The 13,658-nt window shown below is 51.6% G+C and overlaps 3 protein-coding genes across 3 annotated transcripts; 1 reads left to right on the top strand and 2 right to left on the bottom strand.

Moving 5' to 3' along the window:
• Window positions 1-1,214: 1,214 nt before the first annotated feature.
• Window positions 1,215-2,916, top strand: CKM354_001236600 (uncharacterized protein; the record flags this gene model as incomplete). Its single annotated transcript, XM_044807886.1, has 5 exons — window positions 1,215-1,349; window positions 1,407-1,716; window positions 1,766-1,785; window positions 1,844-2,766; window positions 2,823-2,916. The coding sequence occupies 5 exons, from the start codon at window positions 1,215-1,217 to the stop codon at window positions 2,914-2,916; spliced, it is 1,482 nt and encodes a 493-aa protein (XP_044663821.1).
• A 1,154-nt stretch (window positions 2,917-4,070) lies between these two features.
• CKM354_001236500 (uncharacterized protein) lies at window positions 4,071-5,339 on the bottom strand (the record flags this gene model as incomplete). Its single annotated transcript, XM_044807885.1, has 3 exons — window positions 4,071-4,744; window positions 4,811-5,041; window positions 5,111-5,339. 3 exons carry the CDS (start codon window positions 5,337-5,339, stop codon window positions 4,071-4,073), a joined length of 1,134 nt encoding a protein of 377 aa, XP_044663820.1.
• Window positions 5,340-6,888: 1,549 nt separating this feature from the next.
• CKM354_001236400 (uncharacterized protein) lies at window positions 6,889-13,631 on the bottom strand (the record flags this gene model as incomplete). Its single annotated transcript, XM_044807884.1, has 2 exons — window positions 6,889-13,549; window positions 13,597-13,631. The coding sequence occupies 2 exons, from the start codon at window positions 13,629-13,631 to the stop codon at window positions 6,889-6,891; spliced, it is 6,696 nt and encodes a 2,231-aa protein (XP_044663819.1).
• Between the last annotated feature and the right edge of the window lie 27 nt (window positions 13,632-13,658).

Below are 13,658 nucleotides of genomic sequence, written 5' to 3'. Positions count from 1 at the left end.
GGCCGCCAAGCCTGCGGGCTGCCCGGGAGCCAATCTTCGAGAGGTGATGCGGAAAGGGATGCAATTTGGCGGGAAGGGGCGAGATCGCCTTCGCTCACGGAAATGATCAACTACGTCGATGGCAAGGTGTTCAATAACAAGGCTTATTCAAATGTCGTTCATGGCGCACCTTCACATACTCATGAGTAAGTGGTTAACAACCGGGTCCTGATCGGACCCACCGCCGCTCTATGCCGGAGATTGCGGAGCATGTCGCGGCATGACTGGGTCCGTACACTGGATGTCCACTTTTTATTCACTGCGGTGTGTTCCATGTGGCACGACAAGCAATATGTGCATCAACGTGGCGCATGGAGTGGCAAGCAAGGAATAGTAGAAACAGCTGCAAGCATGGGCGCGGCTGAAAGAGCTCTTCTGGACACTGTGCTTCCCTTCTGGATCATTTGACCCGAACCCGGAGGCTTCTGGGTATACACAGCCATCGTGTCGTGACTCGTGGCGCTGAAAGCTCCCTGTCGTAAGCTTTGCTGCACAACGGAATCTTGGTATACACAACAAAATTAAGGGTCTCCCATATCTGCTCCTACTTTGCGCATCTCCAGCGCTGCTCCAAGGATTTATGTCTGCTTCAGGGCCTGGATGGGACCGATCTTGGGACCAAAGTTGAACTTCAAAGAAGAAGCAAGTCTCCGGCTCCCTGCCAAAGGGTGAAGACGCAGCCCTTTGTCCGTTGCCCGATAGCGCATTGCCTCATTCGCCAAGTGGCAATAGCCGGTCGTGATGCATCCACGTTGCACGATAGCGCAAGAGGCGAGATGTCGGCGTCGGCTTTCGCGCGGCGCCCTCAGGAGTGTGCAATGTCGAGAACGTCAAGCTAAGGTGCCAAGCTATGGTGCCATGCAATCCACTTCTGTTGCCATGCATGGATGCTGCACCACATCGCCCAGTCAAGCGAGAAGTACAAACGCACGTCAACTCACGCGTTCTATCAGCATGTGCCGTACTGCTCCTGGCTGTGGACCTCGCACCTGCACTTCCTCCCGGCGCCTCTTCGCTGTTATCACAATGGTGCAATCGGCGTTCAAACTCGGACATCTGAAGGGTCTGTACGCACTACATATACCGGAATGTTGCCGCTGCGATGAGAGTGAGACTCGCCTTTGGAATTATTCTGCCAGCACCACCAAGTCCAACAGCACGCTCGGCAGGCAAACATGGGCCGCTTCTTCAAGCCGTGGTTCCATCCGGACGACAGCAGAGAGGAACGCCTCTTGATCTGCAAGTTGGACATTCTCATCACGCTCTACGCTTTTGTGCTGTACTGGTGCAAATATCTGGACCAGGCCAATGTATGCGCGTGGTGATGGCATTGCCGTGAGAACACTTTGCTGACATCTGTTCCCCAGATCAGTTACGACTTACCACTCTCCGTACCTGCGCGTGGGGCCATCGCTGACCAATGTATAGACAATGCGTACGTTTCAGGAATGTCTGCGGATCTGGGATTCCATGGCAACGAGCTGGTCCACTTCCAGACAATGTACAGTCTCGGCGCCGTTGTCGGCCAACTGCCCTTTGCGATCCTCTTCACCAAGCTACCTATGAAGTACGTCATCCCGGGACTCGATGTGGGATGGGGAATCTTCACGCTCGTCCAGTACCGTGCCAATAGCTACAGCGAGATGATGGCATATCGCTTTCTTGTGGGTCTTTTCGGTATGTGTTATGCGAGCAACAGTCGTGACGATAGCTGACGCTGCTGCAGAGGCAGCTTTTTTCCCTGGCGTGTGTATAACAAAGACTAACTCTGGGTTCCGATGGAGCTCTGACAAGTTCGTCGCAGGTCCATTATATCTTCGGTTCCTGGTATCGCGGCGACGAGATCAGTCGTAGAGGTGGCGTATTTTACGTCGGCCTCTACCTGGGGACCTTGACGGCTGGTTTGTTGCAAGCTGCCGCTGTGAACAATCTCGATGGAGTACATGGCCTTGCGGGCTGGAGGTGGATGTTCATCATCAACGCCGGCATCACCATCCCCCTAGGTATTATCGGCTTCTTTGTGCTGCCTGGCACACCCGACAAATGCAAGTCGCCATTTCTCACCAAGGAGGAAGTGCAGCTCGCCAGAAAGCGTCTGGAAAAAGAGGGTCACCAGCTTCCGACCGGCTTCAGCTGGCAGAAGTTCAAGCGCATCTTTACTAGCTGGCGGATATACATCCTGATCATCTGGGACATCTTCTTCTGGAATGCGGGGACCAGTAGCTCTGCCGGAGCTTACATCTTATGGCTGAAGAGCCTCAAGCGCTTTTCAACTGCTAAAATCAATAACCTCAGCACAACTGCCCCGGCCCTGGGCATTTTCTACGTGCTCTTTATTTGCTTTGGCGCAGACTTGTTCCTGACTCGAGCGGGCGCTATCACACTCGCACACATCTGGAACTTCATTGGGTTGACCATCCTTTCGATATGGCATGTCCCAGAGTCCGCAAAGTGGTTCGCTTTCAACACACTATCAGCCACCAACTCGATGTCTTCGGTACTTTACGGCTGGGCTAACGACATTTTGAAGCACGATGCGGATGAACGCTCCTTCGCTCTCATCGCAATGAACACCATCGCGCAGTCAACTACCGTGTGGACGCCACTTCTCACGCTTCCGACAGTGGAAGCACCGAGGTTTCCCAAAGGATATCCTTTTAGTGCAGTATCCGCCGTATGCTGTATTGCTATGACCTGGGTTGTCAAATACCTGCACGATCGACAAGAGTGCGTCCCCGTGTGCCCAACTTCGTTTTGCGTTTCTCCACTGACCTCTTCAATAGGCGTCAGACAGTGCAGGAGAAGATTGAAGATCTCACGCACCCTACTGCGGAAAAGCAGGCCAAGCTGAGTGTCGAAGCTGTGGCACCAATTTAGAAGTAAGTAGTGTCATACGCTACTGTGCAGAGTTTCGGCTCGCAAGTACCTTCACTCCTTGAGATATAGTATCGAAACGTCGAAAGTTGAATTGTATGCCTCTGTAGAGAGCGTAGCGTATAGGGGAAGATTGTATCAAAGGATAAGCAAGATAGTGAGAGAAGAATTGCCGATAGTATAAAGAAGGCGCGTGAGTGCTCAGAAGCTCCTACTCGGCGCGTATAGTTCCATGGCATCGGTAAAGGAACAGATAAGTGGAACATATGCCACTCAACTAGCACAAAACGACATCATCGCCATGGCTACTGACTATACTAACTGGGGAGAATGCAGCGGGTTCCAGCGACAAGTGGAAGATCCTAAACAGAAGGCTATGGTCCTGTCCTCGGTATCGAACTTTATAGCAGAACGGGCTAACGTTAAGGGAACGGCGCAACTCGGAGTGCGCACATCTGGAGGCAACATACTCCATACAGCCGCAGAAAATACTAGGGTACGTGCTTTGACAAGCGTTGCTGTTAACGCTATCTAGAGCAGATAGGGTTGAAAGCAGCCAAAAATTCCGGCCGTTAAGCTCGTAAGCTCTTTCCGACAATCGGAAAAACTAAAACTACTAGAGCAAACTCCGATATAGCAATTGTAACTAGCAAGAATCTCAGCTACTCGAATATCGCGACTCCTTCTCTATTATAGAGTAGGAGCCGTAGCTAGTATTCGACCCTATCTTAACGGTACCTAACGTAAAGGCTCTAAATCTAATAATCTATCCCGAGAGAGCTGTCCAACTTCGAGCCTCAAATCAATAGAATCGCCAAGGTTAATCCAAACGAAAACCTGAATATCATGTCCAAAGATGCAAGCTGAGCTCCACCAGCATGGACAACGTAAGATCCGATCCTGATTCGGTACGAAGGATCAAATCCGTCGCCAAAACCTGCGGGCCAACAATCTCACGAGGGCTTATTGCGAGTCTCTTCGATCTTCCTACTAAACGAGATGTCGAAAAGCACAAAAGAAGAAGAAGAAGAAGAAGAAGAAGTTTTCATTACACAAGACTGTTCTGAAATGGGGAACGACGCGCTACATGAGTATGAATTACAACGACTGCCTGACTCCAAACAGAATTGGCCCGCTTCATTCGATCTATCAAAGAACTAGTTGTGCTTCTTCTTCTTGGGCTTAGTAAGCTTGCAACCTGATCCGTTGGGATATTTGGGACGCGGAGTGGAGCACGGTTTGGGATATCGGGGGTAGACGGTGACAGTATAGACGTATGTCCGTGTGAGAGTCGTCGTGCTCTGCGGGGCTGTTGTGAAAGCAGTTGCGGTTGTGGTTGGAGTGGTTGTCTCAGTAGCGTCAACGTCGCTGCAGACAGTCGTAGTGAGTGGTGTGGGTGTCTCAGTGGCGGTCTCAGTTGTCGTGGCAATATCAGTAGATGTGTCTGTCGTAGTCGCGGTGGTCGTGGTGAATACTGTGGCCGTGGTGTAGGTAGTTGGCTGAGGGTTGCCGAGATATAGAGGACACCAGGGGATTTCCACGACCCCTGCGTTGACGGGAGACTGTCGCTTGGCCAAACCGGGAGGGTATTCGTTTGGAAGATTCCGGGGGTAGTAAGGTCTTCCGGTGGGTTTGCCGATACAGGAAGCGCGCACAGTAGTGATACTGACCCGTATCTTTTTCTTGGTCTTCACCGTAGGCGTGATGGTCGATGTGGTGGTCGTGGTTGATGTATCTCCGGTGACCGTGATCGTACCTGTCGTACAAAGCTGTGTGCTGGTAATTTGTGCTATAGTCGTGGTGGAGGTCACCGTAGCAGTGGTAGTAGTGGCTGCAGCCATGGCATTAGCTAAGAAGGCCTATGCCAACCAGAATTTGGAAGAGGTTGTGTACTTACTCGTGACCGAACTAGTGGTTGTGGGCACCGTGGCCGTCGTATCGGTGTAATAGTTAGACGTCACTGGCGAATACGTGTAGCTCAACGCGGGATATACCTGTCCACCGAGATTGAGGTTCAGGGTAACCGGACTTCCTGATTGGATATTCCTGTTTGTTCCCGTGAACGCGAAGATGACTGACGTCACGACTGACGTGGATGTCACACTGGTAGTGGACGACTCTGTAGTAACTGTTCCATGGCAGTAGGGTCAATATGCGGCGAGACTGAGCGAAAATTACCTTCCGAAGAATGACTTACCGGCTTGATTGAGGCCGGTGTATGTAACGGCCAGAGCCAGATTCGCAGGTTGACACAGACAAAATTGTGCGAAATCGCCATGGAGCGAAGCATCATTCGGGTCGACGCCGCATTGAGCGTTGATGTAGTTTGCAATGCCATTACACCCAAAGTCAGAACAAACGTATGCGGCGATACCGGGAACCGCAGCGAGGAGAGCGATGAGCCTGGATGCAAAGAGAGAATGCATCATGAAGATGAGCTTGATATTGACAAGATGGATGCGGCGAGTCTTGACGACCAAGGACAAGCGGCTCGCGGTGCAGAGCGACCACTCTGCGTATGTATACCTTACCATTCCTCAGCTTGGAGCGACAACGAAGGACGCTATCTGCAAGGGTGAAGTAGCCTTGAGTCTATTCGCAATAGTCCACGCGTCAGCCCGACGCGGCAAGAAAATGAGACGCCCGCGGGCCTGCGGCGTCGCCGTCTCCATAGTCTGGTCTACTGGTCTGCCGTGTCGTGGTGCTGCCGTGGCTTGTAGGTTTCCCCGCGCATGAGGCTTTGTTCCCTGAATCCAAATAGGAGCCGAATGCGAGAGCGCCGTCATATTGATATTCCGCGTCCAGAGTGTTTCGAGCAGGATTTCATCGTCATCCGGCAAGTGAGACGAGCCTGCGAGCAACGTGAGTACTTGGAGCTACGCGCTTGTGGGGAGAACGCGACAATCGATGGCGCCCAACCGCGCGAGGCGACAGCGTCGTTCGCAGGGGCGAGTGTGTACTGCTTCGGAAGTCTGCGTCCCAAGCCCAAGGCCACGAGAGCAGTCATGTGGGAGAAGACTTCCAATGTTGTTTCCTGTCTGGGATAGGAACGAAGAGGTCACATCTGTCGGAACGCGCAGAGTCGAGACAATGGTTCTTCGGAAAGTTACAGGTGTCTGGTATTCCGCTGCAGGCGATTCCACAACTAGGAGATGTTGCAAGGATTCGCCGCGTGAACAGAGCTATGCGCCACCAATTTCTCCCACGACTCTTCGTGCAACTTGGACTGTCGCGCTGCTTCTTCAAGCGATGCAAACAGATTGGTGAGAAATCGAGCGGTGGACCGTTTTGATGCGTTCGATGCACCGCGTCCGAGGTGCTCGTGCTGCCATGCTACCATTGGAAAGACGCCGGTCGTGACTGAGACATGTGGCGGTCTCAACAAGCTTTTCGCACTGCCCGTGCTTCTGGCGCCGCTAACCGCTTTGGACTGTTGTTAGATGAAAGTCACATTCTAGGCCACGCCTCCATATCAGCTCCACTCTCGTCCACTGCCCGTCGCTGGTGACAGGAGTGTGAGTGCTGTGAGAATGTGGCTGGCTGATGTGGACGGCACCGCGCATCACGACGGTGTCACTCGTGGCCGGTGCCGAACTGACTTGCGGACGTGGTCGAGCGGTCGCTGGTCGTCAGCCAGCCACGCGACACGCCAGGCGCCCATCTTGACCAGCGAGCTTGGACGAGATCGGATCCAGAACGCAGAGCCAACGACATTTGAGTTCCGTCCGATTCACCGCACGCTACTGCATCCAGGCCGATCCAGCTCCACAGAGAGCAAGCAGCCTACGCAAGACTGTACGCCACGAAAATCGTGCTCGACACGCGGAAAGTGAAGCCTCAGGCACCCGAGTTGCCTCTGCACTTCTGCAACAGAATCAAGACATTTTCGGCGCACTGTCTCTCCAGTGCCGAGCAGTCCATGCAACGAGTCCAACACTCGCTCCACCCCAGACATGGTTGTCGCATATATGGACACTATTTCGTGAGTAAATCTACAACCAAAGTGAGACCGCGAGTAGCACACTGCTCTATCGATTTCAAAACGTGCTCAAGATCAGCCAATATCTGTTTCGCTTGCTCATGTGGAATCAGACGCTCATCATACTCAAGATGTGCTCCAATCGACAACTCAGACAATGAGCACTCCAAGATGATACCCAGAGCTTCGATTGCCTGTCCTTCAGGTTTCCGAGGTCCTTTGTACTCCAGCCATTTGTTCGATACAGATGTGCCAGCAGGTGGGTGGATGACCAGAGAGTTTGAACTGCGGCAAGCCGCAGCAGCATCGTCACTGAACCGAGAAATACTCCGCAACCCGACGTTCTGGAATGGTAGTACTCGTTGAGCTTGCTTGTCCACGAGCTGCATTGCATCATCGATCGTAGAGCTGGGCGTGATCGAGAACCGGAACGGATACTCAGACAATGTCGGTCCAACGATCTTGGTGATGTCGTAGACCTGAGCATCCCGTCCCCAGGAGCAATTCAGAAAGACAACATCGTCTGATTGCGAGTGATGCGCGATAACAATGGCCCAGGCAAGCTTCACTGCGGAAGCTTTGGCGATAGAGAACGACTTTACAGGGATCGTAATATCCATTTCAGCCGCCGGGTCTGGTATGTAGTCGTGACACGGAAGTACTGGGAAATGCTTTGCGCCAAAGCCTTCGAGGTTCGCTCGCCAGTATTCCGCTGCCGCCGAGCGATCCAGATCTTGGACGTATTTCACAAACAGCGAGAATTGACGTACGAGTAATTTGTGACCGAGGAATGCAGACTCCACTTGATGCGATATCACAGGCAGCGCCCAACCATCATACAACGCATGGTGTACGACGAAAACGAGCGTTGTGACATCTTTTGGGGACTTCACGACTCTGAGGTATGATAGGGGAGTCCCAAAGCTGACTCGTGGTGTTTCTAGAACGTTGGCTGCATCGATAGTAGTCCAATGAAAGTCGCTTCGCAGGACTACTTGGAAAGTCCTTCCACCTGATGTGAAAATTCGAGTCCGCAATATCGGGTTTGCGTCGTAGACAGCACGCCATGCTGCTTTCCAGCGGCTGATATCAGCTGTCTCTGATAGTTGATACTCGAAAAATCCCACATATGACCCAGGCTTCGCGACGCTGTACTCGAAGATTTGCTCTTGGAATGATGTACATGGGTACACGTCCTCAACATCCTCTTGTGATATGCTGCAGGCCTGGCTGGCTTGAGCGAGTAGATTCTTGTGTTCGCTAATTCCGAGCAAGCCAAAATGTGGCAATTTGTCTTGCTCCTTGTGAATGTCTTGCATATTGGCCGCAAGCTTGAAGAGTCGAGCATTGGAGAGGATCTCAGCAACTGTCAACAGCTGAGAGTGCTCACGCGCCAACGCACTCAGTCGCATAGCTGCAATGGAATCTCCGCCTAGCTGGGTGAATATATCGCTCATCTCGAAATCCCCAATCCTAAGGACTTTCGTAACGAGTTCGTGCAAAAGGATCTCCTTTTCCGTGGATGGACGATAGACCTCGCGAGTGGTCAAGCGGGTGTAAAAGCTCCACTCGCTCTCCGAGAGTAGAGAACAGATATCCTTCAACTTCCTCCTACTGACTTTCTGCGACTCTGTTCGAGGCATGGAACATAAGGGAAGAAACACTGCCGGGACAAGATGTCTGGGCAGCCGCCCCATTAGTCTCGAGCGTACGCCCGAACAAAGCGATTGAAAGTCCTCAGATGGTCTCAACAGGTGCGGCAAGTTCCCATTCAATAGCCTCGAATTTGTCGCATCTGGATCAAGTTCCATAAAAGCAGCCATGATGGGTCTCCCGTCTTCGACCGAAGGCTCAATAAATTCAACCACAATGTTTCGCACAATGGTAGAATCTAGAATCTCTTCGTAAAGTGATTTTTCAACCTCAGCCAATTCGATGCGCATCCCATTCAACTTTCTCTGCTCGTCTTTCCGGCCGATGTATCGCATACGATCATTTGAGTAGTACTGCACAAGATCTCCAGTCTTATACACCCGCGTCTTTGTGCCTTTTCGTAGCTGTTGAAGCCATTTAGGATATTCGACGAAACTGGTCCGTGTTTTAATGGAATCATGCAAGTACCCCAGGCCTACATTGAGTCCTTCAATGACGAGCTCTCCAATGGCGCCAATGGGCATAAGGATATTGTGATCACTGGGATCAACGATCCAGCACGCTCCGCTGACCGCATTACCGATAGACATCTCATCCTCCTCCTCAGGGGATTCTTGGACTGTTGACACAATGGAGCACTCCGCAGGTCCATATGCAATGACCAGATGACAGCTATCCTTCCACGTACGGATATCCTTTCTATTTACCGCCTCCCCACCCAAAATCACAGTCTTCAGTGATGGCAAATCTCGCGGCTGCAGCAGTCGGGCTCGTGTGGGCGGAATTAGAAGATGGCTGATGCGTAACTCGTTGATCGTGGCAGTGAGCAGGTTTTGCTGATCGTGCTCGGATGGAATGCAAATACAGCCGCCCGCCATGAGTGTGGCGAATTCCTCTAGTATGCTTCCGTCAAAGGCGTGAGATGATAGCTGGAGAAACCTAGATCCTCGATCGAGTCGGAATGGTCTCAAGTACGAGGAAGCAGCGGCGATGAAAGACTGATGGGATACCATCGCTCCCTTGGGTGTCCCTGACGAGCCTGACGTCCAGGCAACATACATGCACGCAGTCGCATCCTGAGACACGGGCGACATTGCCCTAAGCGCGCTCACGTCAAGACTACAGTCGATGACTGGGACGATTTCTTGAAGTGCGTCCATCTTCGAGCAAGAAGATTTCGAAACCACCAACTTTGCATCAATGAGCTTAAGCAGCGTATGGATCCGTGCCATTGGATGTGAGATGTCTAGCAGTGTAAACGATGCGCCTGCTATTCCTGCTGCAAGCATTGCAACAGGCACCAGCTTGCTCCTCGTCATGCATATAGGGACAATATCCGACGCAGTCACTCCTCTATCGATCAGTACATGCGCCAACTCGCAGGACCTCGTCCAAAGATCATGGTAAGTATAAGATCCGTCCCAGGCATAGACAGCTTCAGCAGCGGGGCGAAGGTTGCAGTGTTTCAGCACAAAATCGTGTATCCGGCGATGCTCCGCTTTTGCTATGGAGCCATTCCAGCACTGTAATTTTGCGAGATCCTGCTTCGTTATGGAAGGTACGGAACCAATCGTTGTATCTGGATGCGATGTGATGGAGGCGAAAACGTGAGCGAAGTGCTCGAGACATCCTCGAGCGTACGATCCTGAGATGATTCTATCATCAAACAAGATTTGCACGTCGAGAGATCTCCCTTCTTCGTGCGTCTGACAGACCAAGGTCATCGCATACGTTCCGAAGGCTTTGAGTTGTTCAAGCCTCATGTCTCCAATCGATTGCATTAGATGAGAAGGCTCAATCTCAGTCCGAGCCTGGACGACAAGGAGAGATTGGAAAGAGCAAGCCGCATGGGCACCATCGCCCAGCTGGGTAATTTCGGCCAGTCCGAGCTGTTCGTATGGAATAGCCTCGATGGCATCTTTTTGAAATTTCTCTACGATGTCATGAATGACGGCTGACCGGGGTAGCAGCATCCGAACCGGAACTGTAGCAAGCGTAGGACCTGTCATTCGATCGACTCCCGCCCAATCAGCCCCTCGTCCATTGACCACTGCACCGAAACATATTTCCTCGGCGCCTAAGAAGTGTGAAATAGTGATCGCCCAAGCCGCTCGAGCAAGGTTCGATAATGTCACATGCAGGAAATGTCCATTGCTATCCGCGATGTCAATTGTTTCGGTGAGATGTCGGGGCGAAGGCTTGCCAATTCCAGGTGGAATCCTCGGGAATGTCGTGGCTTCACAGCCTCTGAGCCTCGATGTCCAGAAAGCCTTGGACTCCGGTCGTCTCTGCGTGATGTACTGAATGAAAGGAGAAAATGGCGTGGTAGGTATATCGAAACCATTGTAGACATCGGCCACCTGTTTCACAACTAGTCTCAAGGACCAGAGGTCAAAGATAGCGTGATGCATAGTTAGTACGCAGTATGGGGCCTCTGAACCATTCTTGATGAATGCGAATCGGACCAAAGGGCTGCTGATGTTCATTTCCACCGACTTGTCCTCCACCAGGTATTTGTCCAGCTCATCACTCTTGGTCCAGCTCAAATCATGTGATTGAATAATCGCCTGGAACATGCCTTGACTAGTCTGTATTATTCTGGCACGAAGACTTGGGTTACATTCCATGACCATCTCCCACGCCGCAAAGTATTTCTCCTCACATGTGTCTTCGTGAAGGCGAAATATAGTCTGCGAAACGAAAGCTTGTGCGGATTTCAGGGTCTCAACGGCCATTGCTTCCCCAATCGCTGTACAGGGATAACAGTCCTCGATCTGATCAGCGGTAAGTCCGTGCTGCTGCAGCATTATGTCCAGAATCGCTTTGTGAGTCTCGTCTGTAACCAACGAAAATGCAGGTATCGAGTCCAGTGCACCATGACTCCGGTCGACCAAAGCCCCGCTGGAAGATATAAGCTTGGCCTGGTCGCAAAGGACCGGATTCTGTAAGATATTCTCAACCAAAAGACGCATTCCATGGCCTCGGGCCAGGCCGGCTAGTACCATGGCCGCAACGGAATCGCCGCCAAGCTGAAAGAAATTGCTCTGCCGGCCTACTGCAATGTCTTTCTGACCTAAAGCGCGTTCCCATAATGACCGTAATTCGATCTCCAATCTCCCAATTGGCGCTTCGTAGTTTCCGTCTACGAGATTGTAAGCTTGAAGGTCGACGAGGCTCAATTTCATGAGCCTTTCTTGAATGCCCTTATTATCGCGTTTGCCTGTAAGGGTCTGCGGTATGTGCGTGATCGGTATGAAGGTGAAAGGGATCATAAAGGCCGGCAACAAAGTGGCCAGTCTTTCTTTCAAGTGCCTCCACGACAGAGGAATAAGCTGGGGCGGACAGGTCAGGTCAGTCCCATCGCAGCATGTAGCCTTAGGTATCTCGATGCATGCCAATATCCTTGGTGTTGCCTCTCCAGCGAGGAGCACCACCGTGACTAACGCCTGCGCCGGCTCGGGTTGCATGTCTCGTAAGACTTCTTTGAGTCTTATTTCAACCTCTTGCAAATCGACCATCTGACCATGGACTTTTATCTGCGTTATGTCCTTCCTTCCGACATAGACGATCGTACCGTCGACTGCATCGTATCTTCCGAGATCCCCTGTTTTGTAGAGATGAGTTTGATCGAGCTTTCCATATGCACGAAACCATGCTGCAGACGTCAGGAACCTGACGTTATCATTCTTAGAAGCTGCGATGTAGCCTCTCGCTAAAGCAGGCCCTTCGAGTACGATTTCACCAACGGCTCCAACAGGGACCAACTTGTCGTGATCGTTGATGTGTGTCAGCCACACCCTGCCCGCGACAGGATGCCCAATGTTGAGAGGATTCATATGACTTGTAAGCTGCGGTTGCAGGATAGTAGCACCCATACCCTCACTGAGCCCATACAGGGACACGATCTGCGCATGTGAGGCCCATTTCTTGAGACATGAGGGCTGAATTGCCTCTCCTTGAAGTGCAAGAAATCTCAAGGATGGCACGTCCGAGGGTTTTAGAACCTTCAGACTGGTTGGAGTAAGAGCAGCCCATGAGATGTCGTAAGACGACATGAAAGATGAAAGGTTGTTCTTGCGCTCCAGTTCGGATGGCACGCATAAACACGCTCCCCAGATGAGTGCAGTGAGGATATCGGTATGAGCAGCGCTAAAGACAAAAGAGGAGAACTGTAGCACCCTTGGTCTCTCATTAAGTCGCAATAATGGGCCCGCAACGTTGGCTCGTGTTGCAAATGCAGAATGCTCAATCAGAACACCTTTGGGCGTTCCCGTGGATCCGCTGGTGAAGACAATGTACAATGGATCTGTCGGACAGCTTCCTTCGAAAGTCCAGGTTGAAGTGTTGTGGGTGGTTGACCAGGAATCTTGAGTGCCGTCCACGCAAACAACTTGATCCACCAACGAGCCCGCTACTTGTCTTTGCGCCGCTGAAGAAACAATGACATTTGCATGAGTGGTTTGCACGATTGTTCTAAGTCGGGTCTTGGGGTAGGAGGGGTCAAGGAAGAAGAAGGCGGCGCCAGTCTTCATGACAGCGAGCATTGCAATAATCGCCCATTTCGATTTTTCGAACATTAGTGGAACCTTTTGCTTCGGCTGAACGCCCATACAGGACAAGTGCTTGGCCAAGCGCGATGACATATCATCCAGCTCTGTGTATGTGACGTTTCCATCCCATGCCGAAATAGCTGGGTATTCCGGCTGATCCTTGCTCCGTCGAGTGATGAGGTGATGGACGCAACGTTCCGTTTTTGGTGGGAGAGAGCCTGTCCAAGACAAGATGTTTTCAGTGTCTTTGCTGCTGATTAGATCAAGCTGTTCGGCGGTCGATCCTGGGTGCTCAATAATGGTACCCAAGGCATGGTCGAATGTTGCTGCAAGGTGATTGGCTTGTTCACTCGACAACCAATGGAAATCATAATGTATAAGACCACAATGCACCACATTTTGAGGATTGACTTGAAATTGCAAGGTGATCTTGGTCTGATCACCAACAGTCAGTCTTGTAATTAAGCACAGCTTCCTTGTCTGGAATGGGAATTCACTCACTGTCCCCTCATCCCGGCCATCGAATGAACATGCATCGTCTTGTAGGCTGACAAACAAAGCAG

Source organism: Cercospora kikuchii (assembly GCF_019650295.1).
Source record: "Cercospora kikuchii DNA, contig_00009, whole genome shotgun sequence".
NCBI lineage: Eukaryota > Fungi > Ascomycota > Dothideomycetes > Mycosphaerellales > Mycosphaerellaceae > Cercospora > Cercospora kikuchii.
Note: the sequence above shows the minus strand (reverse complement) of the source record. Positions and strands in the feature narration are given on the sequence as shown.